The sequence below is a fragment of the Fusarium vanettenii genome, assembly GCF_000151355.1.
Source record: "Fusarium vanettenii 77-13-4 chromosome 2 genomic scaffold NECHAsca_18_chr2_1_0, whole genome shotgun sequence".
Classification (NCBI taxonomy): domain Eukaryota; kingdom Fungi; phylum Ascomycota; class Sordariomycetes; order Hypocreales; family Nectriaceae; genus Fusarium; species Fusarium vanettenii.
In genome coordinates, this window is record NW_003315867.1 from 3,548,613 (window position 1) to 3,576,461 (window position 27,849).

Here is a 27,849-nt window from a genome sequence, read left to right on the forward strand (position 1 = left end):
GCGTGCGTATAGCATCGTCGTGACACAGAGCTACCTATCCGGGTAAATAAGCATCTATACAAGCATTGTTCTCAACACGTGATCTGACTGGCTCAGCATCTTGATACGGTTCCACAAACTGGGCTGCGAGTTGGAAAAAGACCATGACTCTGGGCTATGCGTCATTCAACCAACCCAACTCTTCTTCTTCTTTCAACATCCCACGAGCAAAGAGTCGAGATCTGGTGTCTACGGCACGAACAACATTTACTGTGAAAAGCTTTACGTGTATCATGCTCTATTCTGGAACTGCTTATCTTCAACCCCACTCTATCCCTCCCCCATGCCCAACGAAACTTCAGAAGAACTTGTCCAGAAGCTGGTGGTATGTGGTCTACAGTCTTGATTATTTTATGATATGTACTGCGATTCGGCGCGAGGCAGCCGTCAAGTGAGATGCATGATACAGAGTCACCTGTCGTAGGAAGAACAGTCTCTGGCTCACTGAACGCGTCGCCAGTGCTAGACACATTCCTTAAGCCATGACGCTCAGCAGTGACCAAGTCTGGTGATGTATACTAACCCTTGAGTCAACAGGAATCTTTCCGCTCGCTTCTGGATGAGGCTCTCGTAGTCGCTATCGCTAGCGATCACGATCTCAAGCAACAAGGCCAATATGAAGCGGCCAAGGCTATCCTTGATGGCCTAGCTCAAGATGTCACTGCCGAAGAAGCAACTGGATTCAACCCAAGTGGTATCTCTAGTGTGAACGAAGACCCAAATGAAGAAACAAGCACCACCGAGACAGGCAGCCAGCAAGCCTCTCGCGCAAGAGATACCGACACTTCTGTCAGCGACGTTACTTCGTCAACCGCAAGCACGGCATACTCCATCCCGCGGCTCACGTCCTTCAATGACGACAGCGAAGAGAGTAAGGTTCTCCTCCTTCAGGGCATGTTCTCTGAGCTCAAGGAATTCGACATCAAGCATTCCTTGAAAAAGGCAAATGGAGACTTCCAGACCGCACTTGACGATCTCCTCAATATTCAGTACCTCAAGTCAACAGGCCAAGAGCAGAAAGGAGTTGATGGCTTCTTTCAGCCAGAGACGAATGTTGGGAAGAAGAGAAAGAACAGAAAGAAGGGAAAGAAACCTTCGGTTGACGATACGCCGTCGTCGAGCAGTGGAACCAGCACGCCCGGAGACTTGAAGGAGATGAAACGTAAGCACTTTCTCCCACCATACCGTTATCAAATGATTACTCACAACCGCGACAGGCCAGGATGAGATTGCCTATCTTGCGGATAGGCTCGATCTGCCATTTGGCTTCGTCTCTGGCATCTTCTACAACAAGCGCTGTGCAAGCGGCGCAACAGCAGTTGAAATCCTGGACCAGTACATTGCTCAAGGCATCGAGACCCAGGACGAAGCGGCAAAGAAGTACGCCCAGGAACTCGCTCAAAAATACCGCAACGTTCCTGAAAAGTACATGTCGACCATCGTTCAGGTTACTGGCTCCATCTCGCAGGAGTCAGACGACATAGCCGCCCTGCTGAGCAAGCACTTTGCAAAGAACCCATGGACGCAGAAACTCGATCTGAACTACCCCCTCACGCCACTGCCGCAGGAGGAAATCGATGGTTTCGGAACTGTTACATATGGAAAGGCCAAGATGACGAAGCCATTGGCCCCCAGATTAGGCAGCCCTTTTGACCCCACCGCGTACACGCAAGCTGCGGAGAAGGCTAGCCAGTATACACGGGCCAAGCGTGAGGCAGCAGCTTCTGCTGCACAGCTCAGCAGGCGAGGCGCTTCGAATCCTCTCTACCGACAAGCCGCTGGGTACTACGCAGAGGTTGCTAGGGAGCAGGGTCGCTATGCTGCGCAGGCCACCTCAACTGCCGCCGATCTCCTGGTTGAGGAGCAGAGCACAGCCAGCTCGATCGACTTGCACGGCGTCTACGTGCAGGATGGTGTGCGCATCGCCCGCCAGAGGACGCAGGCCTGGTGGTCAGCTCTAGGCGAGTTTCGGTCTGAAAAGGCGCGGCAGCAGCCATTTACTGTCATCACTGGGCTTGGTCGCCATAGTGCTGGTGGTGTGTCACAGTTGAGACAGGCTGTGGCTGCAGCTCTGCTTCAGGACGGATGGAAGATGCAGGTCGAGACCGGGCGCTTCGTGATCAAGGGTCGACGATAGCGCATGTGTAGTGCAAATTGATTGTCCGGGCCAGGGTGTGTTTACCAAGGCTCAGCTTTGTTATTCAGCCCTGTGAGAAGCACTCCGACTGGCCAGATCATCAAGATCTACCCTTCTTGCCGATCGGATGAGTCGATGCACCGGTTGCTGGGTCTTTCGGACTCAATTCGTCGCCCTCTGAGTGGACGGTTTTTGGTTTTGGAAACCTTTGCGAGACTTACGCAAGCTCACCCAAAACAAGGCCAAGCTCCAATAACCCTTGTTTTCTTGGTTCTTACTGGTCAGAGAGACCTGTCAATCGTTTGTGGGCCAATGGATGACCCAGCTCTCCGGTTACTGCGCGAAGGATTCAATCCTGGAGGCTATGCTAGGCATGCACAATTCGAGAGGCTCCAAGGCGTCCTCTCGTAACTTTGTTGTTGTGGTGCAATGCAATCTCGCCTTGGCGGCGCCTCGGCCGATTCCCAGAAGGGAAGTGCGTGAGCCATCGGTGGTTCGTATAAGTATTTGGATGCTGGCGTTTGGAAGTTGGCCAGAATATCTCGGCATCAAATCTCAGCTTACACACCTTAACTCACACACAAACTAAACTCGACGAAACGGAAACCATCTCATCAGAATCTTGAAAATGGCGGCAAAGGGCCAGGCTACCGAGACAGCTTACCAGAGTCTTCCGAGGGACGACCCTTCGGCGGCTCTGCTGCACCCCGAGGAGCGAGAGGAGGAGGAAAGGAAGCCATCCGTCTCCATCACCTTTTCGCCCGTCCTCCTCCTCCGATTTGTCGTCATCGCTCTCGGCATCACGGCCACTGTCTTCATCTGTATGCCCTGGTACCACGACGGCCTGGCCGCCTTCTTCGGTATCTGGTCCATCCTGCTCATCCTCTGGAACTCGTACCACCTCATCAGCGGCCTGATCTACTGTGCCTGCTGCGGAAAGAAGGGTGGCAACAATGTGGTTGACATTACGCTTGGGAGCTTTTTCTGCACGTTTGGCTTTGCGTCTGCCATCCAGCTTGGCTCTCCCCAGACGAGGAGCATCTTGGTCAAGTTGAGGCCTTATCTCATCAACTTGGTCGACCTTGGCTTCGGTGGCTTCTTCATCATCCCCAGTGTCATTGCCTTGACGAGTGACGTTTGGTCTTATACTGGCAATGTTGGTGGGCTGTGCATCACCTTGTCGTAAGTATTTTCCATCATCCACTTTTCATCTCGACGTCTAGCTAACTTCAACATAGGACGCTGGAGTTCATCATTGCGTTCCTGTCTCTGTTTAGCATCTTCCGCAAGGTCAAGCTCGTCTTTTACAAGGCCGAGGAGCACGACAAGCCTGCCTATACCATTCCTGAGCTGTACCGAGACGACACCTCAGAGCCCCGAGCCTCGACTTCCTCCGAGGTTTAGAAAGCTTCTGTGAAGCACGGCATCCGAGGTCAATTTGTTCATCAGGACGGTTCGGTTGTGACTTTCCTGGTGAAAGGATGCCAAAGTCGTGAAGGAATGAACGGAAAAGTCACGACGTCTACGTTTGACGATACTGGGGGGCTCAATGATACGTTAAGGGAAAACATCATTGTTTTGGTCTAAGTTATTGCTATATTTGCCTCATGTCAGGCAACCATATCTGAACCCTTCGTTCCTTATGCTTGCAACTATGCTCGCTACTGGATAGCATGAACAATAAACAAGAAAATAAACCACTTCATAACCGCTTTTTGTGGGGTGTCATTTATGCCTTCTTTTGGAGACGTCGACCAACATTCTCCCACACAGCCATACCCGTCGAGAGGGTAGTCAGGAACATAACCAGACTAACCACACCAGGCTCAACCTTGACCCAGCCGACAGTAGTGGTGGGAAGAAGCATATCGAGCGTATCAGAGAAGATGCTGCGTGCCAGGACGAAGCCCTCCCTGCTGAGGTTTTGCAGCCAGGCTCGTCGCTCAGCCTTGCGCTTAGTGACGATGTTCTTGAGGCGCTCACGCTCCTTGTCGAGATCATCCTTGGACTTGGTCTCATCATCCTTTGTGGCGTCAGACTTTTCGGAGAGCTCCTTTTCAGCAGAGATGATCTCGTCTGCGTTCTCGGTGGGGATTCTGCTGACGCTCTCGGCAGGCACAACGGCAGGTCGTGTAGTGAACAGGCGGAACACTCTGATGAAGGAGACGATGATGGAGGTGTAAAGTCCAGCGAACCAGAACAGCTGAGACTGGTAATCAATCTCATCATACTTTTCCTTGGAAAAGATGCGCAGGTTCTCAATCCTGCAGAGATCCAGAAGGGTCATGGTCTCCATCATGCCAAATATGCCAAAGCAAGTCTTGCTCACGACTTCGAGCCACCCATCGAGGCCCTTGTCACCAGCAGCGACATAGACGTTCCAGCCGGCACGGAAAGTGTCGAGGAAGCGGAAGAAACGGATGAAGCGCCGAGAGACGTTGAGCTGGCCCCGGAGAACGCCTAGTCCTGTGGCCTTGGAGGCCTGGACGATCTCGGAGGCGCCGGGGAGGAAGAGGGCCAACAGAGCTGGGTAGCAGATGAGGATGGAGCATGTGGCCTGGAAGAGACGCAGGATGCGCTCAATACCGACTGAAGAGGCTTGTTAGTTGCTGCTGTTGTGCATACAACTGAGACAGTGAGTGAGAGATACATACCGAGGTCGGTGCCAAAGGCAACAAAGTGCTCATACGTGTCAACCATCTCGATGAGCTAGCTGATATTGAAATAGAAGAAAATCAACAACTCTAACAGAACCATCAACGTTGCAATCTATGGTCTATCAACGATAATAAAAAAAAAGGACGCTCGAGAAAATGCAAACAGAGAAAAATGCAGAATATTGACTAGACACAGTTAAGCGGTTTGAATAGGCGGTGTTGGGCTTGGACCCCCAGACCATTTTATTTAGCTCCATAAAGATAGGGAGCGAGTCAGCTGGTTGATGCATGAATTTTGCCGCGGGGGATCCCCACGGCCACGTCTGTTTGGCTTGACGTGGACGTTTTGGAAATGGCATCATTGGGCGTTTGTCCTCTTGGTATTGACGAATAATACAAGGCCTGAATACAAGCAGGCGTTTACACCTTTAATATCAACAATCACAACATGTGGTGCCCCAACAATAACTGTAACCAACATTCGTTACTCCATTTAACACAAGTAAATATAACACAGGGCGTCTACGTAAATCTTGTAGCTATGCACAGGTACACACACGTATGCCCCTCTAGCATCCTCTTCTCCCGACTGTCCTTTTCTAACTAGTCGAGACTCCAATTATTGACCAGGAGACACCAGCTTTCCCTGAGCCCTTGAGTCGTGGCTCCATCCACCAGCCAGAGGAGCACCACCAGACTCCTGCGCAAACTTCTGCATCCGGGCCTCCAACTCGGGTCGGAAGTGACGGATAAGACCCTGGATGGGCCAGGCGAAAGCCTCTCCCAAAGCTGAGACAATGTTAGCATAATTCAAACTACTATGTCAGTGGGAACATACCGCAGATAGTGTGACCCTCAACCTGCTTGGTGAGCTCCTGGAGCATGTCAATCTCCCGCTCACGAGCCTGACCCTTCTCGAATCGGCTCATGATCTGCTCCGTCCACTTGCTGCCCTCTCGGCAGGGTGTGCACTGGCCGCAACTCTCGTGGCGGTAGAAGTGGCTGAGACGGCTGATGGCTCGGACAATATCGGTGCTCTTGTCCATGACGATAACGGCAGCAGTACCGAGACCAGACTGGCTGTCCTTGAGGGCGTCAAAGTCCATCAGCTGGTCATCGCAGACGTGCTTGGGCAGGACAGGAGTGGAAGAACCACCAGGGATGACGGCCAGAAGGTTATCCCATCCACCTCGAACACCACCGCAGTGCTTGTCAATCAGCTCACGCAGGGGAATCGACATCTCCTCCTCGACGGTGACAGGGTTGTTGACGTGGCCAGAGATACAGAAGAGCTTGGTGCCCTGGTTTCGCTCACGGCCAAAGCCGGCAAACCAGTTTCCTCCTCGGCGGCAGATGGTAGGGGCGACGGCGACTGTCTCGACGTTGGTAACGGTGGAGGGGCATCCGAAAAGACCGACGGCGGCGGGGAACGGGGGCTTGAGACGGGGCTTGCCGGGCTTGCCCTCGAGGGACTCGATGAGCGAAGTCTCCTCGCCACAGACGTAGGCTCCGGCACCTCGGTGAACGTAAACATCGAAATCGTAGCCGGATCCGCAGGCGTTCTTGCCAATGAGGCCGTCGGCGTAGGCCTCGTTGATGGCTCGCTGGAGGACGGCGGCCTCCTCGACGAATTCACCTCGGATGTAGATATAGGCGGCGGTCGCGTTCATGGCTCGGCCGGCGATGAGGCATCCCTCGACGAGCTTGTGTGGGTCCTTTCGCATGATCTCGCGGTCCTTGCAAGTTCCGGGCTCACCCTCATCAGCGTTGACGACGAGGTATCGGGGCTTGGTGTCCTTGTCCCAGTCCTTGAAGTTCATGAAAGACTACCGAGCGTTAGGCAATTGGTGTCTCCCCGGCTGGTGCGGATGAGGGAATCCGCTTCTCCAAAACCTACCCATTTCAGACCCGAGGGGAAACCAGCACCACCTCGTCCTCGCAGACCAGAGGCCTTGACCTCGCCAATGATCCAATCGTGGCCCTTGAGGATGATCTCCTTGGTCTTGTGCCAGTCGCCCATCCGCTTCGCGCTCTTGAGGTCGACGGGGTATCGTCCGTACAGATTCTGAAAGATGCGATCTTGGTCTCGGAGACCGCCGTACGTTCGCTTCGGGGCGCCGTCCTGGACAGTTGCCAGGCCTCTCACGGCGGTCCGTGAGAGGCCGACGGCCTTATTGGGCGCCGCTCTCGTGGACAGCATTGTGCTCGTTGTCGGGTGGCGGATTGGAGATGGTTGACAAGACGGACGTCAGGATGCGGCACTTCGAGTTTCCGGGCGAGATTCGTGACCGGTTCAGAAATGGGGAATCAGTGATTGGTCAATGCGGACAGTGGATTATTCAGCCACAAGAGTTAGCCGCTACTTATCCCCACACTTATCATAGGCTGGAGGCAAAGTCTTTTTCATCAGAAATGTTAAGCGGTCCTGGTACCTTTTGCCTTCGGCCGACTCATTGAAGTCATCGATCCGAGCTGCTCGGTAGTAACGTAAGCAGGCAGGTGAGCTCTCTCATTTGACGATGCTCATCTGCGACATCGCAACAACAGCTCCCACTATCACCGCCAATAAACGTCAACCTCTTTGTATGCCATCTTGGCAAACAATGACGGCGTCAAGGCCGTGTGAATCCATACCTTGAAAATTGGAGTCGCCATCGCCATGTCTAGTAAAAGGCACTCGATTCTCCCTGCCATCGACCGCAGCGGCCCTAGGCCACCCGTCAACTTCTCGTCCTCCCTCACCATCTCCAACAATGCGATGCTGCAAGGCACACACTCGATCACGATGCAGTCAGAGACGGTAGTACATCCACGATCGAAGTTCGAATCCAACTTAGGATCCATCCTGATCGGACGACGATGTCTTATCCACGAACGGACGCATATCGGAGCTCGCCCTGCCGATATCGAGAGTGCGAAGCCCGGTGGTATAGCTCTAGGAGACTATGTGACGATTGAGGCCGGTTCAATTATTGAGGCTGGAGGCACTGAGATTGGCGAAGGTTCAACGATCCAAGCTGGAGCCAACATTGGTTGTGGTTCCAAGATCGGCAAGGTAGATGCCACCCACGAAGCTTCAAGAGTATCAACTGACTGTTCAAGAACTGCACCGTCACTCAATTGTCCAAGTTGGCACCAGGGACCATCTTGCCAGACAACACAGTTGTCTTTTCCAACGGCACAAGACGCATCGATAAGCGTGATATTTCCGATCACAAGAAGATTGCTTTGATCAAGCAACTTGCTATTTTGCGAAAAATGATACCCAGCGACCCGGACAAATTCAAATAAAGATACCCCTCAATAGACTCATGTAACCATGAAACACAAATGCCTCCCAGTTTTACTACACCTGACTTGCAAATATGTTGTTACAACTAAATATTAGACTATTCTGTCGTCGGCTCTCGTCTATCTAGCCCTCACGGTATTATCATTGCCAAGGCAAGGGCGCAAACAGCAACTACCGAGGCACTACCGACTTGACGCGCTGCCGAGTTGTCTTCATCCTCCTCTACTACCTCCCCCGTTGGAGCTGAAAGCTCTGGCAGCGTGGCCGACGCAACAACTCCGTACACAGTGGTGGTATAGGCCTCGTGGCTGTTGGTTGTATAACTTCGATCAATCGATATCGTGCTTGATGCCGAGTCTGACGCTGGCATGGATGGGACCTCGGCCGTTTTGTTGTACTGCTTCTGCTGGGAGATGATGCTTGAAGGGATTGGCGCAACATCAAGACCCTCTTCTTTGCAGACCGATTGGTCTCTTTCCAGTTGACTGAACATGAACTCGCCAAACGTTCTTCTGCAATCATAGCAGCTGTGGTTCAGAGTTAGCGGAACTGCTATATCGAACGCATTCGAGTGGCTTTACTTACGCTTCCTTCAAAGGTACCCATCCTGTCTCGCAAGTACACTTGGTGTATGCAGCACCAGTTTTGTCTCTGCACTCTCTGTCGATCTTGTTGAACGCCTCGCAGATGGAGCCATCTCCTGTGCAGTATTCGCGACCCTCTGGGGAAATCAATGCCACAGATACCGGGGCGAGAAAGAGGCCGAGGAGCACTCTCTGGATAACACTCATTCGCATCATCTTGGACAGTCGCGACGACATGAAAGAGAAGGTTCACCAACGCTCCCAGTCTCAATCAGTTATGTGAACTAGCAGCCCAACCTGAACATCCAGCGGCCTCACCGAGCATCTAAAGATCACCCGTGCTTATGACAAGATCAGCTGCCGTCGCGCGGGTTAACATTGAGACTTTATTACTCCGCGGGGATGCTGTCCCTGGATTTATCCACCAGCGTCGTAGCGTTAAGCTTGTGGCGTTGACTCTAAACGACCATCTTTATTTTCCGACTTCAGCTCATTCGCGACTCGTTGGTGTTGATAGGTTGGCCGCGGTGCCCGAGACTAAACTGGGTCTTGGCATGGTGTAATTTCATCCCGTCTTACAACGGTTCCTGCATACATTCGCACCCTCAACCATGCTATTCTTGCTTCTAGCGGCGTTCTCTCTCAGGGGCAAGCAGAATTGCATCGTTGGTGGCTGTGGAAATCCGCCATGATTGGAGATGGCTAAAGTTCTTCAAGGTCGGCGGTCTGACCATTGGACCCTCTGCCGAGGAATACGACCGAGCGAGACTGTCATGGTTTAACTAAATTGGACACGGCAGATGAGCTCTGGAGCCAAGTCTGCCCCGTAAGGCGTGTTGCACATGTTCCTGGATTGAGCCCGGGTGGGTTGTCTTGCAGCCCGAGGAGGAAAGGCGGCCGATTAGGAGACATATGGGCAGCCACTTTCTCCCTGCTCGTCGTGAAGCTTGAGATTTCTTCTGTACAGACCCAAGACAACAGAAGAAATCAGGTGCCGTGGGAAGGCAAATAGACAAGATGCCTGAGTTGACGGTTGGTTATGTTGCTGGTATCATTGCCTTTGGCATTGTGATAGGTGAGTTTTGCTTCGTCTACTCGCAAAGTGCTTCTTGTGCGGCACGCAACAAGACATGGTGGGAATTCTAACTTGGACAATAGCTCAACTATGGTGTCCGACTGCCATGACCTTTATCCTCGCTGGTCAACTACGTGATCGCGAGACAGCAGCCACATGGTGAGTTATACCTTCAGCCTTGGCACTTGGCAAGATTTAGCTAATCGTCGTAGGACAAATGCTGGTCGATTCCTTCAGAGCTCTCTATGGCCTCCCCTGCTTCAGGCAGACTCTGCTAAGCGTCATGGAGTCCGCGGAACCATCTCCATGATGACCTTGGCTGTCCCATTGCTTGCCTTGCTCGTCTCTCTTGCTGGTGTTATCACTCCTCTGGGGTTATACGAGCAAGATGAACTCGACAACCAGTCCACTCTGGCATCTTTCCAATATGCCAAGGACTCGAGCGCATTCCTCATGGGAACCTCACCACGCGACAGCAACAACTCCTTCACACGAACCTGTTCATTAACTCCAACGTGCTATGCGCCTTGTCCTTACACTTCGGATGTTACCATCTTTTCATCCGACGGGCTGTCCCTCAACTGCACGACGCTTTACGAAATCAACACAACCGTGCCCAGTATCCTGCATGATATCTACATGAGCGGCACTAAGAAGCGCAGGACAACCATTTCTAACTACTTTGATATTGAGTGGCGGCAGTTGACCAAGCAATACAACCGAATCTACAACAACGGCACACCCATCGCTGTTGGCATCTTCCGCGCTCTCGAGTCGTTTGCACTCAGGGAAGAGATTAAACCTGTGGAGGGTCTGATTGTCGACAACAAAAACGGCGGTATCGGCTTGAGGAACCATACTCTGCCTATTGGACATACCCGAGGCGCAACTTGGTCTGAAGACTTGCTCTTCCTAGAGCCAGAGATTGAGTGTGTGAACCTCAACGTCACCGTCGACTTTGAAATTAGCACCAGCTCCAAGCAAACCTCTGGCCTCGCCGTCACAAATCTGTACATGACGGACCGCGGCGGCTTCGTCCACCTCAACACGACCAACCCGGAGCATGACCAGCGCAACGGCGTGAACAAGCCTGACCTGAAGACGCGGGCGTATCAGGCGGCGTGGTACACCAACGGCGTCACAATGCTCTTCATGAACATGTCGGATCCGACTGACAAGGTCAAGGGGACAAAGGCGTTTGACCGCATCGACTCCAAGGTCGGTAAGAAGTGGAAGCTGCCCATCGCCGAGGTTGATCACACTACGTATCAGTCACTGCAGTTCATGACGGAGTTTGGGAGGCTTGCTGGTATGACAAAGTCCTTTGATGGTAAGGGGGAGGAGATTTACAAGAATCCGCATAATATCACTTCTGACTACTGGGATGCTGCGAGTAAGTTATGCTCTGCTAGCCCCTTGGCTCACCACTGACCTTTTCCCTTAGAATTTATTTGCCAAGGAACTTCGTTGAATGCCCCAGCCTTGTTAAACAACACCTACGTCGCCTGCAACTTACTCCGCGGGGTTCCCAAGCGAGTAGGCGGTGGCTCACCAAACCTATTCGAAGACGGCAGCGAATGGAGTTCACCCTTATACACCTGCGCCTCAGCCGTTAAAGCCACCGTTAAGAGGGTCACCTTCTTCCACAATGGCACCAGCGACAGCATCGACAACCTAGTCGTCAAGGAGGTCAAGGAGAAAGAGTATAAGAGCAAGGACGATATGCCACTCTGGGGCGTTGAAGACTGGTCCCTCACCCTCGCTCAGTTTGAGCCCATCTGGGGTATCGTCGACCCAGCTTTCAAGGGCTTTCAAAACGTCAGCACCACCCAGGCACCAGAGTTGTATCTCCTCGGTTCCGCTATGGACGAGATCTTTGGTCCTGCGGCGCTTAGCCCGTCTTCTTCCACTATGAATCTCCCCGGTTCCATCGTGCCCATCTCAGCTCTACACACCATCTTCAAGAGCGGTAGCGATACAGATCCCATCATTGACTTTACCGCTCGGCAGAGCATGAGTCTCTGGCTCAAGTGGAAAGAGCTGTCAGCCTCTGCTGAGACGGCTCCCAAGATCTACAAGCTCCTCTGGAACGATCTCGCTGCTTCGGCCCTCGTGGGTACCAAAGGCACCCTGGGCGCTCTCAACGAGGAGCCCGACCAAGCTGCCAGGCTACGAGTCATTCCAACAGTCCACAGGGTCAAGTACAGATGGATGTTTGGCATCCCGGCTTTCGTCGTCATCGTCTTCATGGGCCTCATCTTCCTAGCCGTAGCAGGCAGCGCCGTGACGGGCAAGTCCAGCTTCGGCCTCGTGAGGCACAGACTCAAGCAGGTTGCCGTAGGCCGCGTCTTGACTACAATCTTCCACCCCGACTCCAGCAGCTTCATCATGTCTCCCGGCGACTGGAGTAGGGCCAACGGCGAGAAGCAGATCGACATGACTGGTGGACGTCCAGCACCTGCAGCTCCAGGGGGCCCTCCTCCTACAGTTATCAATCCTGTGCCTGCTCAATTCAACGTGCCTCCTCAGTTCAGCGCGCCTCAGCAGTATCAACCGGTACAGCCCTACTCACCACAACCATATCCTCCTCAACAGCCGCCTCCGCCGCAATGGAGAGGGAGCCCTGCTACCCCTGACGAAGTTCATGAATTGACATACTTTCCCGAGCGCAAAAGCTAGCTAATGTTGGAAAGGGGTCGGGATTAATGTATCTCCTTGTTTCATTTTCATAGGTCGATGAAAAATAGTATCTATCTTTAGGGTATCATCAAGAAAAAGAAGCCCATCCAAACTGATGTACTTGGCCGTCCCTCCTCTCCCGTGACTATGTAGGTTTCCAGCCTACCGTTGCCTATCTACTCTTTCTCTGGAATATAGACGTGATGGCTCTTTGGGCGATGGCCCGATCTTGCTCCAGCAGAGCCAGCGCCGTGATAATAGCCATGATGGCCCATTTGTCCCCGAGAGCCCCCGTCACTCCTGTGCCCAGAAACCGGAAATGCCCAATCTCTGTCGAATTCCGCTTGGCCTCAGTCCAGACCGCAACGATCTCCTTCCCATAACTGTCCCTGATATTCCCAGGTAAAAAGTCCATGTCTGCGCCGCCAGGAGGTCCTCGGGCAAGTCTTACAAGCTTCCAACCACGTCGTTGACCTCCTAGGCCTGCTACCGCGTCGCACTTTGAAGGCCGCCACTCGAACTCTTCTTTCACTTCATTCCCACTGGTGCCAGATTCAATGGTGAAATGTTGTCCACCTCGAATGAATTTCTCCTTCACCTCCTGATCCGGGTATAGATTCAGGGCGCCCGACCAAGCTGCCAACCCGACCGAGACAGTACAACTCCATCCTGATATCTTAATGTATGCCAGCGGGGGGTCATCGTCGGTAGGCCCCGAGTATATGACCATGGGTGACGAGAGTAGTCCGAGAAAGCGTCTGTCCGCCTTGCAGAGGTATAGTGGTTGACTTTCCCGTTCACCTAAAGTGTAGGTTCCTACTGGCATGTCGCTGCCCTTGTACCGGTAGAGATTTAATGTGTGTGGGAGTTTGCGAGGAACAGGCTCTGGCTCTGAGGTGGGAGTCATGCGAGGAGGAAGTGGAGGAGGTTGCGCCAGTGATGCCAGAGTATCTGCCTCTGGTATTGGTGGCTGCGTTGTCAAGGACTCTACCTGCGGTAGGAGAGGATGTGTTAATGGCGATGGAGATTCATCCCTGTCGGGAAGGGGAAGCTGTACAGGTGGCGCTAGAGGCTCGTTTGCTGGTAGAGTGATTCGCTCATCTTGAGTTTCGGGTTTTATCACTGACTCTGGCGTCGGTAGAGGGGTATGTGGATGAGATGTATCTGCTGAAGTACTCATGGTCACGGAACTTGTTAAGAAGGGGGAGGTGAGAGATAGCAGCAGTAGGTTGGGCGTAGGGAGGGTGTAAGTGGACGGATAGAGGGATGAGTGGAAGGGATGGAGATGGAAGAGTAAGATCACGGCTGGGGAGGAAGATATCGAGCTCAACGGTAATAGACGATTGATCCTTCTCTATTTAACTTGGTTATGAATTAACTATATCCCAGTGTAGTTCCTTCCATCTGTAAGAGCCCGAGTTGAAGATGCCTTCATTTACCCTGTAGCTGCACAAATCCAACCTATCCCCCATATATGCTTATGCATACGCACACGTCCATGCACAATAAACGGTAACAACACCGTCAAAAACGTGGATCGGCATGTGGGAGATACGCGTAATCGGATCATCCTAGTAAAAAGCCAAGCCAAGCCAACCCGTTGGTGATTGACACCGTGGCAGGGGTCCACGTTTGCAAAAGCTGGGGCTACCCGGAATGAAGGAAGGGAAAATTGATCCATCAACCGATTCATCGAGGCCGGTGCCGTCCCGGCAGTCCCGACGGACATCATCATGTCCCCGGTGAGCCGATGGATACATCATTGTATGTAGGGCTTGCCTCATTGCTGCATGACGTCTTGAATGTCACTGCCAAGTTGAAGGTTAATACAAAGGACAGCTTCAAATTGTAAATTCATGAGGCCATTGTTGACACATAAACTTGCTGTCTATATGCTTGCTCCTCTAAAACCTTGTCGTTCATTCATGATGTGGATGAAAACACGAAAACAATCTCAATACCCGGACCTATCCAATTTCATAAACACCAAATGCAAAGCGTCTGTGACGCAACTAATTTTTGTCCCCCGCCCCCATGTAACCGCTATTTTCGTTATGTGATAAATGCCACTTTTAAAATACATCCATTGTATGCAATGCAAAAAACCTCGCAATGCTGGTAACGCCGTGAAAACGAGAATCAGAAACTGAACAAACCGCTTCGTCGCTTGCCAAGAGGGTAGATGATTAGAGCACTCATAAATAGGCCAGCAGCAATTCCAATGGCAATCTGAATCATTGAAGCCGCCACATTGAACACCAGGTTGTCGAGCTTCCCTCCCGACTCAACCTGGACAGAAGCCGTTCCGTTGATTGTCCCGTTGTTGTTGGTGAGCTCATTGGCCACACTGAGGCCGCTCAGCAAACCTCCAGTCGACGCCAGACCTCCTGGCACCTGACAGAAGACGGCGGGGATGAGAATGGCTGCCGCAACGCCGTGTCTTAGTCGGGAGTACAGGTTCGCAAGCACGCCGACGGCCAGGGCGCCGAGTGTGCTAGAGATCTGCGGGCTGGACTTGAATCGTTGTCCACTCCAGTAGTTGACCATGTATCCGGCAAAGGCGATGATGACCATGATGGGAACCTGGCGCCACTTGGCCTGGTAGATCATGCTGATGCAGACAACAAAGGGAGGCACGAAGATGAAGCCGTAGTAGGGGTCCATGGGATTTTCGCAAGTCGCTTGGTTGGACGGCGTATCGTCAAAGAGTCCATATAGTGCTGAACCAACCGTGATGCCGAATCCAAGTAGAAGACAATAAATAATGGCGTAAACAATACGAATTGAGCCCGGGACGATGGCCCTGGACTGAAGTTCAAGAGAAGAGCACACTATATCATTGGTATTAGCATTGGCTCCTCATTGGATAGAGGTTCAACTTACAAACCATGTAACCGGGAAGAAGCATGACGATACCGCCTTGAGCGAGAGCACCAAAGCAAAACAGGTTCGAGTTGTTGATGCTGCCGAATAATCTGGCCAAGAAGCTGACGACGACTGTTGCGGTAACCTCAAAGACGTTGCTGTACAGGGCAGAGTTGGGAGCCACAATGAGCTGCAGTACTCCAACAAGACAGCCGAAAGCAAAGATGAGCGGGAGATCAATCAGACGAGCTCCGAAAGAGAAGGGTGCGGCCGTGACGCTGGTGAGTCCAAAAATGATGACTCGCAGCCAAGCGTGGAACTTGTCCTTGCGCTTCATCAAGACATCCAGCTTGTCGGTAGCCTCCTCGACGCCGATACAGTCATGCATAACCTCCTTGTAAATGAGATGAACGTCCTTGAGCTTTCCCAGGTCAATGCCTTGAGCTGAACGGACAATTCTGACTTCTGTCGTGTGCGTCGACCTGTCGTCAAACGAGATGATCATGCATCCCGGCAGGTAGAGGAACTGTCCATCGATCTCGAGGACTCTGGCAGTCATGCTCAGATACTCTTCTAACCGATGAGTTGGAGCTCCGTACAACATCAAGGCACGGCAGAGCTTGATGATGTAATCCTGTCGCGACAGTGTCTCTGCAATATGAACCGTAATCCGAGCTTCCTGTTGTTGCCAGAAACCACTGAGCCGGTTGGCGCTGTGAGCTCGCTTGTGCATTGGAGGTCGTCCATGCTTCTTCCCGCCATTCTTACTGTCACTGGCCTGCTCTCCTTCGTTGGGATTGGCAAGCCGTGCGGATGCCTCGATGAGGTTGGCAAGTGTGTCTTGCGAGCGGTTCTGGTTATACCACTTCTTGCGGGTTGGCGTTGAGGCCCCGGAGGGTGTGCCCTGGACTGTAGGGCTGCTCGTTCCACCGATCGATGAAGCTATGGAGGCGTTTCGGTTGTGTTCTCTTTTGAACGGCGGTTCGGGGGGCTTGTAGAGCTTCAACAGCTGAGACAGGACGCTGCCGCGGTACTGCTCGGGCTCGGGCAGATCGTATACCACTCCATCATAATTGCCGTCGTTTAGTTCTGTTAGAGTCTCTCGGCGCTGGCGAGGAGCTTCCTTGGCAGTTGGTGAGTTCTGGGCAGTGTTGTTTTCGAAGCGGTTAGTGTGGGATCGGACGAGCTTGAATGCTTCTTCTTTGAGTGTCGGGTGCTCGTGCTCCCCAGATGGGATCTTCTGGAAGCCGTCTCGGTTGTGTGCCGAGTGGCTTAGGTCTTGAAGGGGAATGTTAGAGCCTGCAGTAGACTCGCGGTCGTCGTAAGCGGTGCCCACACTGGATTCGAGCGAGTCTCTGGAAATGGCGGAAGAGTCCCGACTAAGGTTCGCCGCGATTAACCTGGCACGTTCCTGGGCGGCAACCATTGCCTCCTTCGACTCGGGATCCAATCCATCGTCAATGTCCTTGGTGCCACCAGTCACAGAGTTTGAAGAGTTGCCTCGTAGCAGTGAAGGCCTCGGCTTTGCAATGGGAGTTGTTCGGGTTTCGGGTGGTGGGCTGGACGGAATCACCGGAGGACTGGTAACCGCGGCATTGCTGTTGAATCTTACTCGGCCCTTTTCTTTCCTGATGGCAGCAGCTGTCTTGGGGCTTGGGGGAGTCTCGCTGCCGCTGGCAGGCTTGGATGAATCAGGACCGAGTTCAAGGTCCGGTTCATCTCTGTAGTCTTTGGAAGAACCCTCCATCGGATCTGGTAGCAACAAGTAACGAACGTGTAAAGAGAAAAAAGATGGAACTGGGATGCAACTTGAGCAAGGATGCCCACAACATACAGAAGCTCAGTCGTGGGGAAGCTCCGGATCCCATGAAAGGGACCGGCCTTGTTAATTATAAGGCAAGAAAGGATCCATCGTGGTGCAATGCTCTAACGGACTCCGTACATATCCGGCAAGGGCAGCGATCGACTCGTGCACTTGGGGTCTCGTACAATGCCAACAGGTGGAGTGACGTCAATGTGGATATTACTCCCGCTTGGTGAAGTGGCACAGGGAGAAATTCAGACGAGGTCTTGGGTCTTGGAAGCTTCTTGCGAAACCTCCGCTTGGAAATTTCGTTAGGTAAAGGTCAGGATCATGACTGACGTTGCGGCCATCGGGACGTCTTCCGAGAGGCGATCCCCGCTATCGTCCCACTCGTGGAAAAAAAGAATAAAACTTGCTGAGCTCATGACTCTTGGAACATTCTATTTTGATACTTGGCTGATCAAGAAAAAAAAAGGAGGCAAACACTGGTTCACTCTAGAACTTCAAGGCTGACGAATTCCTTGACGTCTCTCTTCGTTCGTCCTGGTAAAGACCCAAGAAATTGTAGGGGCTTGCCGAGGTCGGAAAGGTGTCTCAGTAGCCATGCACGATTTGTAGTTGGATTTCCTATTGGGGTAATAGCCAGTGACACCGCGTACCTGCAGGGACTCATGGTTTCCGTCCAATGGCGTCTGGTTCTTAAGCTGTCATCCAATCCTCTTTGCGGGGAACGGAGCAAATTCCGTGCGACGGTTCACGAAATGGGTAAACGGTTTGGGACTTTACGGCGAGGTGCATGCTGTGAAAACGCGAGGGTTGCACAGAATGGCATAGTGCGGGCACAAGGTTGCACAAAGTAAAGGGAACATGTGTTGGATCTGGTGGCACAACTCTACTCCCTGGTATCCCATTGGGTATGCGTCAATCCAGAGCCGCATTGTCGCCAGACTTTAGCTTTCTTCGATCGGATGCTACTGCTACTATAAACGGTAACACTGCAGCTTGAGATCCGGCAAGGGGTGGGAGTGGGAGTAGATTCTGAATTTGCACCCATGTCTTATTATTTGCATATACACCCACATCACGACATCTTCTCTACCCTTAATTCCTAATGCGTCATGGCATTCTCAAATAATCTCCGGAGCTGATCCTTCTCAGCCTCGAGTTGGCTGGACAAACCAGGGGCCAAGCTCAGCACACGTGCCTGAGGGATCGTTCCCTCTACAAGAGCCTCGATGTGCTCCGTGCCGAACCCGAGCTCCTTGAGGCCCTTGGGCTGGTCTCCCAGCTCCGCCAGGAACTTGGTGATGGCCTCGGCGAGAACCTCACCTGCACTCTCGCGCTTAACGTTGGTGATGTCGACTCCGAATGCTTCCGCTGCGGCAAGATGTCGGTCTGGGTTGGAGGCGGCTGTGAAGCGGAAGACGGCAGGAGCTGAAACGGCGACCGACACACCGTGAGGGATGATTGGCGAATCTATTTGGTATCCAGCGTGCTTGTAGCCTGGGTTCTGACCCGAGATCGGGTACGACATGCCTGAAACTTATTAGTCATGCCAGTTGACTCGATTCACACGCAGACTTACCATGGCAGAGATGAACACCAGCGTTTCCAAAACCAACACCAGCCAGAGTGGAGGCCAGAAGCATCTCACTCTGAGCCTCGAGATCATCAGGATCCCTTACAGATCGTGGAAGGTACTTGACAGTAGCGCGGAGAGCGTGGAACGAAAACACATCAGAGATGGGGTTGGCTCCCTGATATGCTGGGCGGAGGATTGGGTTAGTAGGCCTTGGTGTTCGCTCATTATAAGGGATGGCTGTCCAAGACTCGAGGGAGTGGCAGAGCACGTCGAGACCAGAGGCGGCCTTGACTGCTGCAGGCATAGTCCTCGTGTTGAGGGGATCGCAGATTCCGAGCGTGGGCTTGAGGTTCCGGTGAGCGACACCTGTCTTTGCCCGCTTGGAGACGAGGTCGAAGATGGCTGTTCCAGTGGTCTCACTACCTGTGCCAGCTGTGGTTGGAACGGCGATGAGTGGCTTTAGGGGCTTGTCGACGGGACGGCCCTTGCCGAGTGGCGCGTTGACAAAGTCGAGGAAGTCAGCGTCAGGATACGCTGTATACAGGTTCATGAGCTTGGCTGTGTCAATGACCGAGCCGCCTCCGACAGCCAGGAAGGCATCAGGCTCATAAGGACGAGCCCAAGCGATGGCATCCTTGATACTATAACATTGTCAGAAAAAACCGACACCGGGGTCTTTGAGAAACCTACGAGCTATCCTTTGGCTCAATTCGGACTTTGGAGTAAACCTCAAAGGGTACACCCTCTCGAGTGAGAGCCTCACGAACCTGTCGCATAGCATCTAGCTTGTCGACGTTCTCATCCGTCACGACACAAACTCGCTTAGCGCCCAGGTTCTTCAAGTCCATGCCAACTTCCTGTGTCACGCCGGGACCGAAGCGAATTGACGAGGCAGCCATCTCAAAGGCGTACTCCTTCTGGCCCGGGTGCGTGGTCGGCGTGGCATACTTGCGCTGATGAGCATGTCTGGAGGGGGTGAGAACCGGCGGCGACTGGTGATAGCCGGGGTTGGAGTGGCAGGGACATGAGGGCGGGTGAGTGAACTGAACGGTGCGGAGCAGGTTCGTAGCTCGCTTGGCGGCCTAGATTGACTGCTGTGAGCGCTGCTTGAACGAATTGGCTCAAGGCGAGTGAGAGGCGATATTCAATGCCTCAAACCTTTGCGGGGTTGTTACGTACGTTGGGAATAGCTCTCACGGCGGGCACCATGGTGAATATGATGTCACCAAGCGATGTCACAGAAGCAGTACGACAAGACGAGTAGAAGGATGAAGAGTCAGTGAGCAACAGCAACAGCAGGATGCCCCAGAGTTGAGAGAGGTTGAAAGAAGGCTTCAAGATGTGCCAATTGAAGTTGAGGCGGCGGCTAACATGCACGACACATTGTGTAAGCAGAACCTCGGATGGCGGACGACCAAGACCGCGATTGCGGGGTGAGAGCTGCGCCGATCTGGGGCCCGATGTTGGTAAAGTTGTGAGGGGAAAGCGGGTAGAACGGCGTGAACGGATAGCGGATCTACTCTGGATCGTGTGTGCTGTATCACGAGGGCGTTCGCCCCGGCTATGGTGAACCTGGGGGCTGTTTTGGTGACGGCATTTTCATCCTGATTGGTTCCTTGTATCCGAGTAGAGTATCGCAGACCTAATGTCTTTTCTCTTAAATGACGTTGTTGATCGAGGAGAGGAGTTGAGGGGAAGTCTGGGGAGATAATTTCCTAATCTGGCAACTCAAGTCAACAAAGCCGAAATGGAAGCTTTGCCGAAGGCTTCTCGGCCGAGACAATGTTTGGTGCTTGTCAAAGTGATTGACTTTCATTTTGACAGTTTGTATCATCATTTGTTAGACCCGAGGCTAATTTTAGTTCAGTACGAGCCGGATGATTCACCTATTCTCGTCTTGTGTGATTCGATTCACTTCTGAACTCGCTTCAAGCGATGATAGACAAGGTTGTTAGACAAACCGACAACTTGCAACCAATACGAACATCTCGCAATTGCATGCCTGACTCAGCGACATAATCCAGGCTCATCACCTGATATCAGCAGATACAAATCATCATGGAAGTCAAAGTGAGGGCTTAACAGTCCTCAAACACTACAAACAGAAACCCCACCTCCACTATATCAGCAGCGCAAACCGCAATGTCAACTTCAACATCATCTGGCAGAGCTCGTCTTCGTGATATATTGCCTCAACTTCAACTGGGCAAGTGGCCAACGGGCGAACTCAACTCCATCACTGACGTCCCCGGTGTGCTCGTTCATACTCAGTCCATCAGACCCGACGCCGACGTCAACACGGGTGTCACGACTATCCTTCCTCGTCCCGACTGGTCCAAGTACTCGTCACATGCTGGAATATTCAGGTTCAACGGCTGTGGTGAACTGACAGGTTCTCACTGGATCGAGGAAACAGGGTTACTCACGTCACCCATCGTCCTCACCACCACGTCCGCCATCGGCGATGGCCACCGCGGCATTCTGGAATATGCATTTCGTTACCACACCAATGACGAAGGCGAGATGGGCCTTTTCATATTTCCAGTCGTCGCAGAGACGTTTGATGGCTTTCTGAGCGACCAGAGCCGTTTCGCAGTGACACCTGAGCACATTGTGACTGGGATTCTGAATGCGAGCTCAGAACGTGTTCCAGAGGGTAACACAGGCGGTGGCACCGGGATGATCTGTCACCGGTTCAAGGGCGGCACAGGGTCAAGCAGTCGAATCGTGCAGGGATTTGATGCAGTCGGGGATCCCAAGGCATATACTGTAGGCGTGCTTGTCCAGGCCAACTATGGCTCGCAGGAGAATCTGCACATTGGAGGAGTTCCAATCGGTCGAATCATCAAGTCAAAAAAGGCATCTGGCGCGGTGTCACTCGAGAATATCACGGTAAAGGAGGCTAGAAAAGACGGCAGTATCATCGTCGTCATCGCGACGGATGTCCCTCTGCTTCCCATCCAGCTCCAGCGTGTGGCCAAACGGGCCACTGTCGGCCTCGCTAAGGTGGGTGGCTATGGCAACAACACATCGGGCGATATATTCCTGGCATTTTCAACCGCATCCAAGATACCATTCCAGGAGGTGTCCATGGCACCCGGAACATCACTCGTCAAGGACCCGTACCGACCTAGACCCAGTGCTATAGAAATGCTTGATGACGACTCGATCAACGGGGTTTTTGAGGCTGCAGCAGACGCCACAGAGGAAGCCATCTACAATGCACTGTGCATGGCAGAGTCGACGGCGGGATTCAAAGGGAGGAGCGTGGAGGCTTTAGATCTTGATATGGTCAAGGACATTGTAGGGAGGCGTCTTGATGTGTTGTAAACAACCGCCAAGCTGAATCAGAGCTCTCCACAGGGTTGCAAACTTTGGACATTGAAAGAAACTCGACAATTTCATCTGCATAAGACATAAATCCCAATAATAGGTTCCTGTCGGATAACTGCAGGTTCAAAGAATCACGCAGCACAATCAAAGATGGGAGACAAACATACCGAACTAATAAGACACACGTGTTAGCGGAGCCTGACCCCATTCTGTGGCTTGCCATAGGCCGACAGCCACAGCAGCCTTCCAAGATCCGGAGCTGCAGTGGAGCAACAAAGGCAGGTACAGCCCAAAGCTCCAGTGCCCAGCGCCCAGGCCAAGGCAGGTGCCCACCCGAAACCTCCACATCGAAATAGGGAACCTCCAGCCACATTACCTACCTACGTTGACCTCGCCTCGACGACCAAGTTGTCCTCGAAACGAATCCACGTCACCGAGCGCCGAGAAGCGTCACCTCATCACGTCGACAACTGCGCCGTCGCTTTGCGCGCTCACCTGTTCGAATAGCCCGCTTCTTGTCGCGGGAACCGCTCGTTTCCTCCCCTGCCCGACCGAACATGCTTCCGCGCTCACCATTCGTCGCCCCTGCGTGATCCCGTTCCTCGCCGTTTGCTCATGGACCGCGCAAATGGGGGCGGCCCCGGCGCGGCTGCGGCTGCTAGTAGGGCAGAGCGCTTTGAGGATGAGAAGCGCCGCATCATAGAAAGTTGCTTCAGCAAGAAGGATGTGGACGGCTCCCGTAAGTCTTGTGGTTGTTGTCCTCGCCAAGCCTAGCTCTCGACTGCATAATCTCCGCGTCAGGTCCGCGAGTCCATCAACTTTTGGCCGTGGGGTTGTCGCCAGGAGACAGAGATCAAGAAAACACATGATGGCGGGTGTATCATTGGACTGACGAGCTTCGCTAGTTCATGAGACGTATATCACCCACATTCGAATCACCGAATACTCATCCTACCCAACGACCCCTCCTCCACCCCAGGCCCGGACACCTGATGTCCAGAAGCCTCGAATCATTATCGTAGCCGTTCGCAAGTCCGGCCGAGTCCGCATGCACAAGTCCAAAGAGAATGCCAACGGTTCTTTTTCAGTCGGCAAGACCTGGAATCTCGACGACTTGACACGCATCGAGTCCTACACCGGGCCCGAAGCTAACGCTAACCATCGCGACTGGGCCGGCGACACTGGGTTCCAGGTCACTCTCGGCAAGCCTTACTTCTGGCAGGCCCAGACAGATAAGGAAAAGAAGTTCTTTATTGCCAGTCTCATCAAGATCTACGGAAAATACACCGGCGGTAGAACTCCAGAGCTTTTCGGGTTCGAGCAGAGAGAGTATGAGCAAGTAATGGGAGCTACGAGACGACCACCTGGCCCCTCAAGAACTCCTCTGCCACAACAGCCATCGCAGCCGCCATCACAGCCTGAACAACTGCCGAGCCAACCCATAAACAGTTCACCAGCTCAGCGACCTGCTCATCCTGTGCAACTTCCGGGACATCCAGCCGCAGCCGCCCAAGAGATCCCGCGTTTCAGAACGCCGCCAGTTCGTCCACCAAACATCACCAACTCGCCTGTTGGAAGTTTTGATTCGAGCGCTTCGAGGGGAGGCCCACCGCCTCCCCGATGGATGGCTCATGGAAACAAGAGTCAGGACTCGGTTGCCAATTCTTTAGCTGCCAGAAGCGATGATGCTTCTAGCTTACCACCACGCTCCCGCAATGGTATGACAGGGCCGGGGGCTTATGGGAGGTTTGGGGAACCTCCGGATGCACGAACGCCGACAACTCTTACACCTCCGCAACCACCAACCTCTCAATCCTCACCTTCGCCAAAATCTCAGCCAGCTATGCAACCCCATCAACCCGTTCCCTCACCTCTCCAACTTGATAGGCCGCCTCCGGAAAGAAGAAGACCCCCTATGGATCCCACTCGACCCCTTGACCGAGACCTGGTACCTCCGCCTTTGATCAGCCCTGGGAAAAAGGAGCCAATGGCACCTCCACCACGTAGCAGCGAACGGACTATGCCAAGAAAGGATACTTCGAGTATGAAGTCAGCGAATAGCTCCCTCACTGGAAGTCTTCAGGATCGAGAGGTTCCAACGTCCGCAGGACGGATGGCGGAATTGCCAAGGCACGAACAGATATCAGCACCACCAGTACCCCCAGCTCTTAGACCAGGTTCTTCGAACTCGGCAGTGAGTGCCGCCCCTTCGCCGGCGCCAGTCTTTCAAACAGCCCCCAATTCCCCCCCTGAACCTCCCGTCTCGGCTCCAGATGATCTTCCTATCTCGCCACCTCGTAAAGAACCTAGCCCATCAGCAGGTGACTCGGACGAGTCGAGACCTGGTCTGGGTCCTATGATCAGGGTGAAGAAGTCAAGAAATGAGATCGCCGGTGCGCTATGGAAGGCTGCCGCTACTGCATCTGCGGCAACCGCCTTTAAGCCTAGACCTGGTGGTGCGGGAGAGCGTCTACGTCAGGCTCAAACCAAGGGTGACGAAGGACCCGACGGTATCACAGGCGTTGTTCCTGCGCCGCCTCGCCCGCCTTCTAGGGAAACGACCCCCGAGCAACCCCATGAGCAGGCGAAACCTGCAGAAGAACCCAAGGTGCTTGAAAAGCCCAAGTCTACAGAGCGCCCCAAGTCTGCCGATCGTAGCTCTCTGGTTCCTGAAGTTAAAATCAGTCTTCCTAGCAGCCGGCCATCGAGTTCACATGGACCTCCCCAAGAAGCCAAGAAGTCAAAGGAACCTGAGAAGAAGGAGCCTCGCCGGTCTATTGCCGCAGGCAATGACGTGAAGTATCTCCAAACACTGGGTGTCAACCCATCAATCTTGGATGAGAGGAGTGAAGAATTTTCCCAGTGGCTCGATTACTTCGGATGGATTCCTGGAGACCAGATGCGAACACGCAACGTCGAAGAGATGAAGGCTGATCTCGAGCGAGAACTCAACAAGGCGCAGGCTGGAGGTTGGCTTGCTCGTTTCCGTGAGGAAGATGAGCGCGTCGATGCGATTAAGTTGGGACTTGATGTTGCCATGGCAGAGTGTGAGGAGCTGGACAACTTGCTCACACTCTATTCCGTTGAACTTTCGGTAAGTTGTTAACTAAACTCGTATGGCAGTTCTAACAAGCAGTAGACCCTGTCGGAGGATATCGCATACATTGAGGCCCAGGGCCAGGGTCTTCAAGTGCAAACAGCCAACCAAAAGCTACTCAAGAAGGAGCTCGAGTCTCTGCTGGAGACATGCGCCATCACATCGAACGAACTTGAAGTACTCCGAATGGCACCTTTGGACAATCTGCGTGGCTTGGAAGACGTTGAAAAGTCCCTGGTCGTCCTTTACAAGGCTATGATCAAGATCGATCCCACTCGCAGCGGTGGTGACAAGGTGGATGTGACGGGAGAATCCGACCAAGCCCACGGCCTCAACCCCGACTTCAAGCAAATGCGCATCGTCCAAGAGAAGAAGCAGATCTACGACCAGGAGAGTGCATCGTTTATGCGCAGATTCGTCGACTTCATGTCCCGACAGTTTGACGAGGCCTTTACAGAAACCAAGCTTGCCATGGAAGGGGCCTTGTCTCGCAAGGTCGATTCTACACACCATGACCTTGGTCGAGACGTCTTGTGGAAGTTCAGCCCTCTGATGTTATACGCCCGCGATATGGATACGGAACAATGGAATCGTCTCATCCAAATTTACCAGGATAAGAGTCAGCCTGTGTATCGGGTCGAGTTCCAGGCTGTGGTTGCGGTGTGGCGTAAGAATGCCAGGAAGTTGACTGGCGATGAGGCCGAATTGCTCTTCACGACTCCCGTCGAGAAGCATCAGGAAGGAGGTGTGGCTACCACTGCCAGAAAGTTGACAGTGAAGCGTAGTCAAACACTCGCTCGTGCCCTTCGATCACAGCGAGAGGATGGAGGCAGCAAGCAAAAGGCAGAGAAGAGAGCGGGTGCCGAGGGCAGGGACCTGCCATACGAAGTTTTTGCGGGCGTTCTCGATGACCTGCTTCCTCTTATGCAGATGGAGCAGAACTTTATCATCGACTTCTTCCACGCCACAACCCTCGAACAGATCGACTTCCCAGACTCTGTTGCGACTAGGGCACCTCGAGACCGACGAGGTGGCGATCTGAGACGGCCTCGTCTCATGGAGCCAGACCGAGAGTTGGCCAAGCGCATCTTGCGCTCAATGGAAGTTGTGTTTGCATTCCTTGAGTCAGAGCTGCTTCGGCTCATGGAATGGGTGGTTGGACAGGATCCTCTGTAAGTTGGATGTGTTCATTCTTCTTGCCGATATGCTAACGATTACCAGACAAGGAATTGGAGTCCTGGCCACTCTAGAGAAGAAGATGGCCGAGATTAGCCAGTCTAACCAAGAGTACCTTAACACTCTGCTGCAGAAGCTCCACGGGCATCTGGAAGTGCGGTTTAAGAAATTTGTCGATGAGCAGATTCGAGCTATCGAGGAGACCAAGGTCAAGATCAGCAAGCGAAAGGGCGTCATCTCATTCATCCGCGTCTTCCCTGCTTTCTCAGCTGCCGTCGAGAACATGCTTGCCGGGGTGGATGCTAACCTTGCATCTCGAAGCACGATTGACCGCGAGTATGACCGACTGCTCAAGACAATGTTTGACTCGCTCATGGTCATTGCCCGAGAGAACCCAGGAGTTAGTGTGACGAGCGGCTCTGCAGATCCCGAGGACAAGGAGGCTCTCAACTTCCACATCCTCCTGATTGAGAACATGAACCATTTCACAGAAGAGACGGACACTCGGGGATTGGATGTGCTTGAGGAGTGGAAGGACCAGGCGAACGCAACGTACGACGAGCACATGAACCTCTATCTAAACGCGGTGATGCGACGACCACTGGGCAAGGTTCTGGAGCACCTCGAAAACATGGAGTCGCAGCTCCAATCAGGAAAGTCGGCAGCAACAATCGCGGCGCAGCCATCCAACAGCAAGACGGTGTTCAACAAGGTGCTTGGCAACTACGACTCCAAGGAGGTGCGCAAAGGCATCGAAGCGCTGCGTAAGCGTGTAGAGAAACACTTTGGCGACGCAGACGATCCGGCTCTGAGCCGAGGCTTGGTGGCCAAGGTGCTATCAGAGTGTGAAGGGTTCTATGAAAACGTGGAGAGGCGAATTGGCGATGTGACGACCAATGTGTATGGTGGCGACGTCCTTTTCGAGTGGCCCCGTGCCGATGTCAAGGCTGCTTTCCGATGAAGCTACTGATATAGGAGTCAAGTCTTCGGGTATCGAGAAGGGATGATGGAGGATATGATGGGATGAATCTGTACTAGTAATTGCTATACTACCAGTCAGCATGCTTGACCAGCCGTGGGAAGTGCATGAGGCGTGATGGTTCGTGGTATATAGGAAGACGTGTATTGCGTGGCGCCTGGAGGTTGACCTTTTTAGTATATCTCGATATATCTATTTGCCATGAACTATCAGCGTTTTGACGAGGCATCTTGTTCCTTTGAGTGGGAGTCTAGATGAGTACTCAAAATGAGTCCTCAAGATGGTAGCGACGTCATAGTCGAATTGTTGGTGACAATGACACGCTAAGAATAGCTCTCAATTAAAATCGGACGCGTTCGCGGGGAGGAGACCCTGGCGCCTTCCTGCACTTTAAGACGCGTCGCGTCGCCGCGTTCTACGCTAAGCGCCACGCCACTTTACGCCCTTTGGCACCAAAGCTCCACCCATCATCCATCGACCCTGGACGAACAATTCATTGATTGCCTACCAGCGTTTAAGCCTTTTCAATCACAAGCAAACGACATGTCGA

General features: G+C 53.0%; 12 protein-coding genes across 12 annotated transcripts; 6 read left to right on the forward strand and 6 right to left on the reverse strand.

Moving 5' to 3' along the window:
* Positions 1 to 322: 322 nt before the first annotated feature.
* NECHADRAFT_32522 (uncharacterized protein) lies at positions 323 to 2,176 on the forward strand (the record flags this gene model as incomplete). The annotated part of the gene is made up of 3 exons (XM_003046188.1): positions 323 to 364; positions 577 to 1,201; positions 1,257 to 2,176. The coding sequence occupies 3 exons, from the start codon at positions 323 to 325 to the stop codon at positions 2,174 to 2,176; spliced, it is 1,587 nt and encodes a 528-aa protein (XP_003046234.1).
* A 396-nt stretch (positions 2,177 to 2,572) lies between these two features.
* On the forward strand, positions 2,573 to 3,889 carry NECHADRAFT_99402 (uncharacterized protein). The gene is made up of 2 exons (XM_003046189.1): positions 2,573 to 3,358; positions 3,415 to 3,889. The coding sequence occupies exons 1-2, from the start codon at positions 2,805 to 2,807 to the stop codon at positions 3,578 to 3,580; spliced, it is 720 nt and encodes a 239-aa protein (XP_003046235.1). The 5' UTR covers positions 2,573 to 2,804; the 3' UTR covers positions 3,581 to 3,889.
* Positions 3,890 to 3,905: 16 nt separating this feature from the next.
* Positions 3,906 to 4,876, reverse strand: NECHADRAFT_76871 (uncharacterized protein; the record flags this gene model as incomplete). The annotated part of the gene is made up of 2 exons (XM_003046770.1): positions 3,906 to 4,765; positions 4,831 to 4,876. The coding sequence occupies 2 exons, from the start codon at positions 4,874 to 4,876 to the stop codon at positions 3,906 to 3,908; spliced, it is 906 nt and encodes a 301-aa protein (XP_003046816.1).
* A 427-nt stretch (positions 4,877 to 5,303) lies between these two features.
* On the reverse strand, positions 5,304 to 7,071 carry NECHADRAFT_66841 (uncharacterized protein). The gene is made up of 3 exons (XM_003046771.1): positions 6,731 to 7,071; positions 5,672 to 6,659; positions 5,304 to 5,622 (listed from the first exon to the last, which is right to left on the reverse strand). Exons 1-3 carry the CDS (start codon positions 7,031 to 7,033, stop codon positions 5,453 to 5,455), a joined length of 1,461 nt encoding a protein of 486 aa, XP_003046817.1. The 5' UTR covers positions 7,034 to 7,071; the 3' UTR covers positions 5,304 to 5,452.
* Positions 7,072 to 7,424: 353 nt separating this feature from the next.
* Positions 7,425 to 8,155, forward strand: NECHADRAFT_99404 (uncharacterized protein). Its single transcript, XM_003046190.1, has 2 exons — positions 7,425 to 7,888; positions 7,936 to 8,155. The coding sequence occupies exons 1-2, from the start codon at positions 7,493 to 7,495 to the stop codon at positions 8,122 to 8,124; spliced, it is 585 nt and encodes a 194-aa protein (XP_003046236.1). The 5' UTR covers positions 7,425 to 7,492; the 3' UTR covers positions 8,125 to 8,155.
* Positions 8,156 to 8,255: 100 nt separating this feature from the next.
* Positions 8,256 to 8,925, reverse strand: NECHADRAFT_76874 (uncharacterized protein; the record flags this gene model as incomplete). Its single annotated transcript, XM_003046772.1, has 2 exons — positions 8,256 to 8,652; positions 8,711 to 8,925. The coding sequence occupies 2 exons, from the start codon at positions 8,923 to 8,925 to the stop codon at positions 8,256 to 8,258; spliced, it is 612 nt and encodes a 203-aa protein (XP_003046818.1).
* An 801-nt stretch (positions 8,926 to 9,726) lies between these two features.
* Positions 9,727 to 12,463, forward strand: NECHADRAFT_76875 (uncharacterized protein; the record flags this gene model as incomplete). The annotated part of the gene is made up of 4 exons (XM_003046191.1): positions 9,727 to 9,784; positions 9,868 to 9,943; positions 9,997 to 11,177; positions 11,229 to 12,463. 4 exons carry the CDS (start codon positions 9,727 to 9,729, stop codon positions 12,461 to 12,463), a joined length of 2,550 nt encoding a protein of 849 aa, XP_003046237.1.
* Positions 12,464 to 12,635: 172 nt separating this feature from the next.
* On the reverse strand, positions 12,636 to 13,643 carry NECHADRAFT_76876 (uncharacterized protein; the record flags this gene model as incomplete). Its single annotated transcript, XM_003046773.1, has 1 exon — positions 12,636 to 13,643. One exon carries the CDS (start codon positions 13,641 to 13,643, stop codon positions 12,636 to 12,638), a length of 1,008 nt encoding a protein of 335 aa, XP_003046819.1.
* Positions 13,644 to 14,330: 687 nt separating this feature from the next.
* On the reverse strand, positions 14,331 to 16,010 carry NECHADRAFT_58604 (uncharacterized protein). Its single transcript, XM_003046774.1, has 2 exons — positions 15,347 to 16,010; positions 14,331 to 15,294 (listed from the first exon to the last, which is right to left on the reverse strand). Exons 1-2 carry the CDS (start codon positions 15,930 to 15,932, stop codon positions 14,603 to 14,605), a joined length of 1,278 nt encoding a protein of 425 aa, XP_003046820.1. The 5' UTR covers positions 15,933 to 16,010; the 3' UTR covers positions 14,331 to 14,602.
* Positions 16,011 to 18,153: 2,143 nt separating this feature from the next.
* NECHADRAFT_58609 (uncharacterized protein) lies at positions 18,154 to 20,015 on the reverse strand. Its single transcript, XM_003046775.1, has 4 exons — positions 19,894 to 20,015; positions 19,405 to 19,796; positions 18,718 to 19,355; positions 18,154 to 18,668 (listed from the first exon to the last, which is right to left on the reverse strand). The coding sequence occupies exons 1-4, from the start codon at positions 19,921 to 19,923 to the stop codon at positions 18,241 to 18,243; spliced, it is 1,488 nt and encodes a 495-aa protein (XP_003046821.1). The 5' UTR covers positions 19,924 to 20,015; the 3' UTR covers positions 18,154 to 18,240.
* An 841-nt stretch (positions 20,016 to 20,856) lies between these two features.
* On the forward strand, positions 20,857 to 22,044 carry NECHADRAFT_33112 (uncharacterized protein; the record flags this gene model as incomplete). Its single annotated transcript, XM_003046192.1, has 1 exon — positions 20,857 to 22,044. One exon carries the CDS (start codon positions 20,857 to 20,859, stop codon positions 22,042 to 22,044), a length of 1,188 nt encoding a protein of 395 aa, XP_003046238.1.
* Positions 22,045 to 22,662: 618 nt separating this feature from the next.
* Positions 22,663 to 27,281, forward strand: NECHADRAFT_76880 (uncharacterized protein; the record flags this gene model as incomplete). The annotated part of the gene is made up of 4 exons (XM_003046193.1): positions 22,663 to 22,786; positions 22,953 to 25,141; positions 25,187 to 26,316; positions 26,366 to 27,281. 4 exons carry the CDS (start codon positions 22,663 to 22,665, stop codon positions 27,279 to 27,281), a joined length of 4,359 nt encoding a protein of 1,452 aa, XP_003046239.1.
* Positions 27,282 to 27,849: the final 568 nt, after the last annotated feature.

Excerpts from the sequence above, each read along its gene's own strand:
- NECHADRAFT_99402 (XM_003046189.1), top strand. The coding sequence starts at position 2,805 with ATGGCGGCAAAGGGCCAGGCTACCGAGACAGCTTACCAGAGTCTTCCG. Across the intron at positions 3,359-3,414 it reads GGGCTGTGCATCACCTTGTC|GACGCTGGAGTTCATCATTG; the intron begins GTAAGTATTTTC and ends ACTTCAACATAG.
- NECHADRAFT_58609 (XM_003046775.1), bottom strand. The coding sequence starts at position 19,923 with ATGGTGCCCGCCGTGAGAGCTATTCCCAAC. Across the intron at positions 19,797-19,893 it reads CCGTGAGAGCTATTCCCAAC|GCCGCCAAGCGAGCTACGAA; the intron begins GTACGTAACAAC and ends CAGTCAATCTAG. Across the intron at positions 18,669-18,717 it reads TGGTGTTCATCTCTGCCATG|GCATGTCGTACCCGATCTCG; the intron begins GTAAGTCTGCGT and ends AATAAGTTTCAG.
- NECHADRAFT_58604 (XM_003046774.1), bottom strand. The coding sequence starts at position 15,932 with ATGTTGTACGGAGCTCCAACTCATCGGTTAGAAGAGTATCTGAGCATG. Across the intron at positions 15,295-15,346 it reads TCTTCCCGGTTACATGGTTT|TGTGCTCTTCTCTTGAACTT; the intron begins GTAAGTTGAACC and ends CCAATGATATAG.
- NECHADRAFT_66841 (XM_003046771.1), bottom strand. The coding sequence starts at position 7,033 with ATGCTGTCCACGAGAGCGGCGCCCAATAAGGCCGTCGGCCTCTCACGG. Across the intron at positions 6,660-6,730 it reads TCCCCTCGGGTCTGAAATGG|TCTTTCATGAACTTCAAGGA; the intron begins GTAGGTTTTGGA and ends AACGCTCGGTAG. Across the intron at positions 5,623-5,671 it reads TGAGGGTCACACTATCTGCG|CTTTGGGAGAGGCTTTCGCC; the intron begins GTATGTTCCCAC and ends ACATTGTCTCAG.
- NECHADRAFT_99404 (XM_003046190.1), top strand. The coding sequence starts at position 7,493 with ATGTCTAGTAAAAGGCACTCGATTCTCCCTGCCATCGACCGCAGCGGC. Across the intron at positions 7,889-7,935 it reads GTGGTTCCAAGATCGGCAAG|AACTGCACCGTCACTCAATT; the intron begins GTAGATGCCACC and ends TGACTGTTCAAG.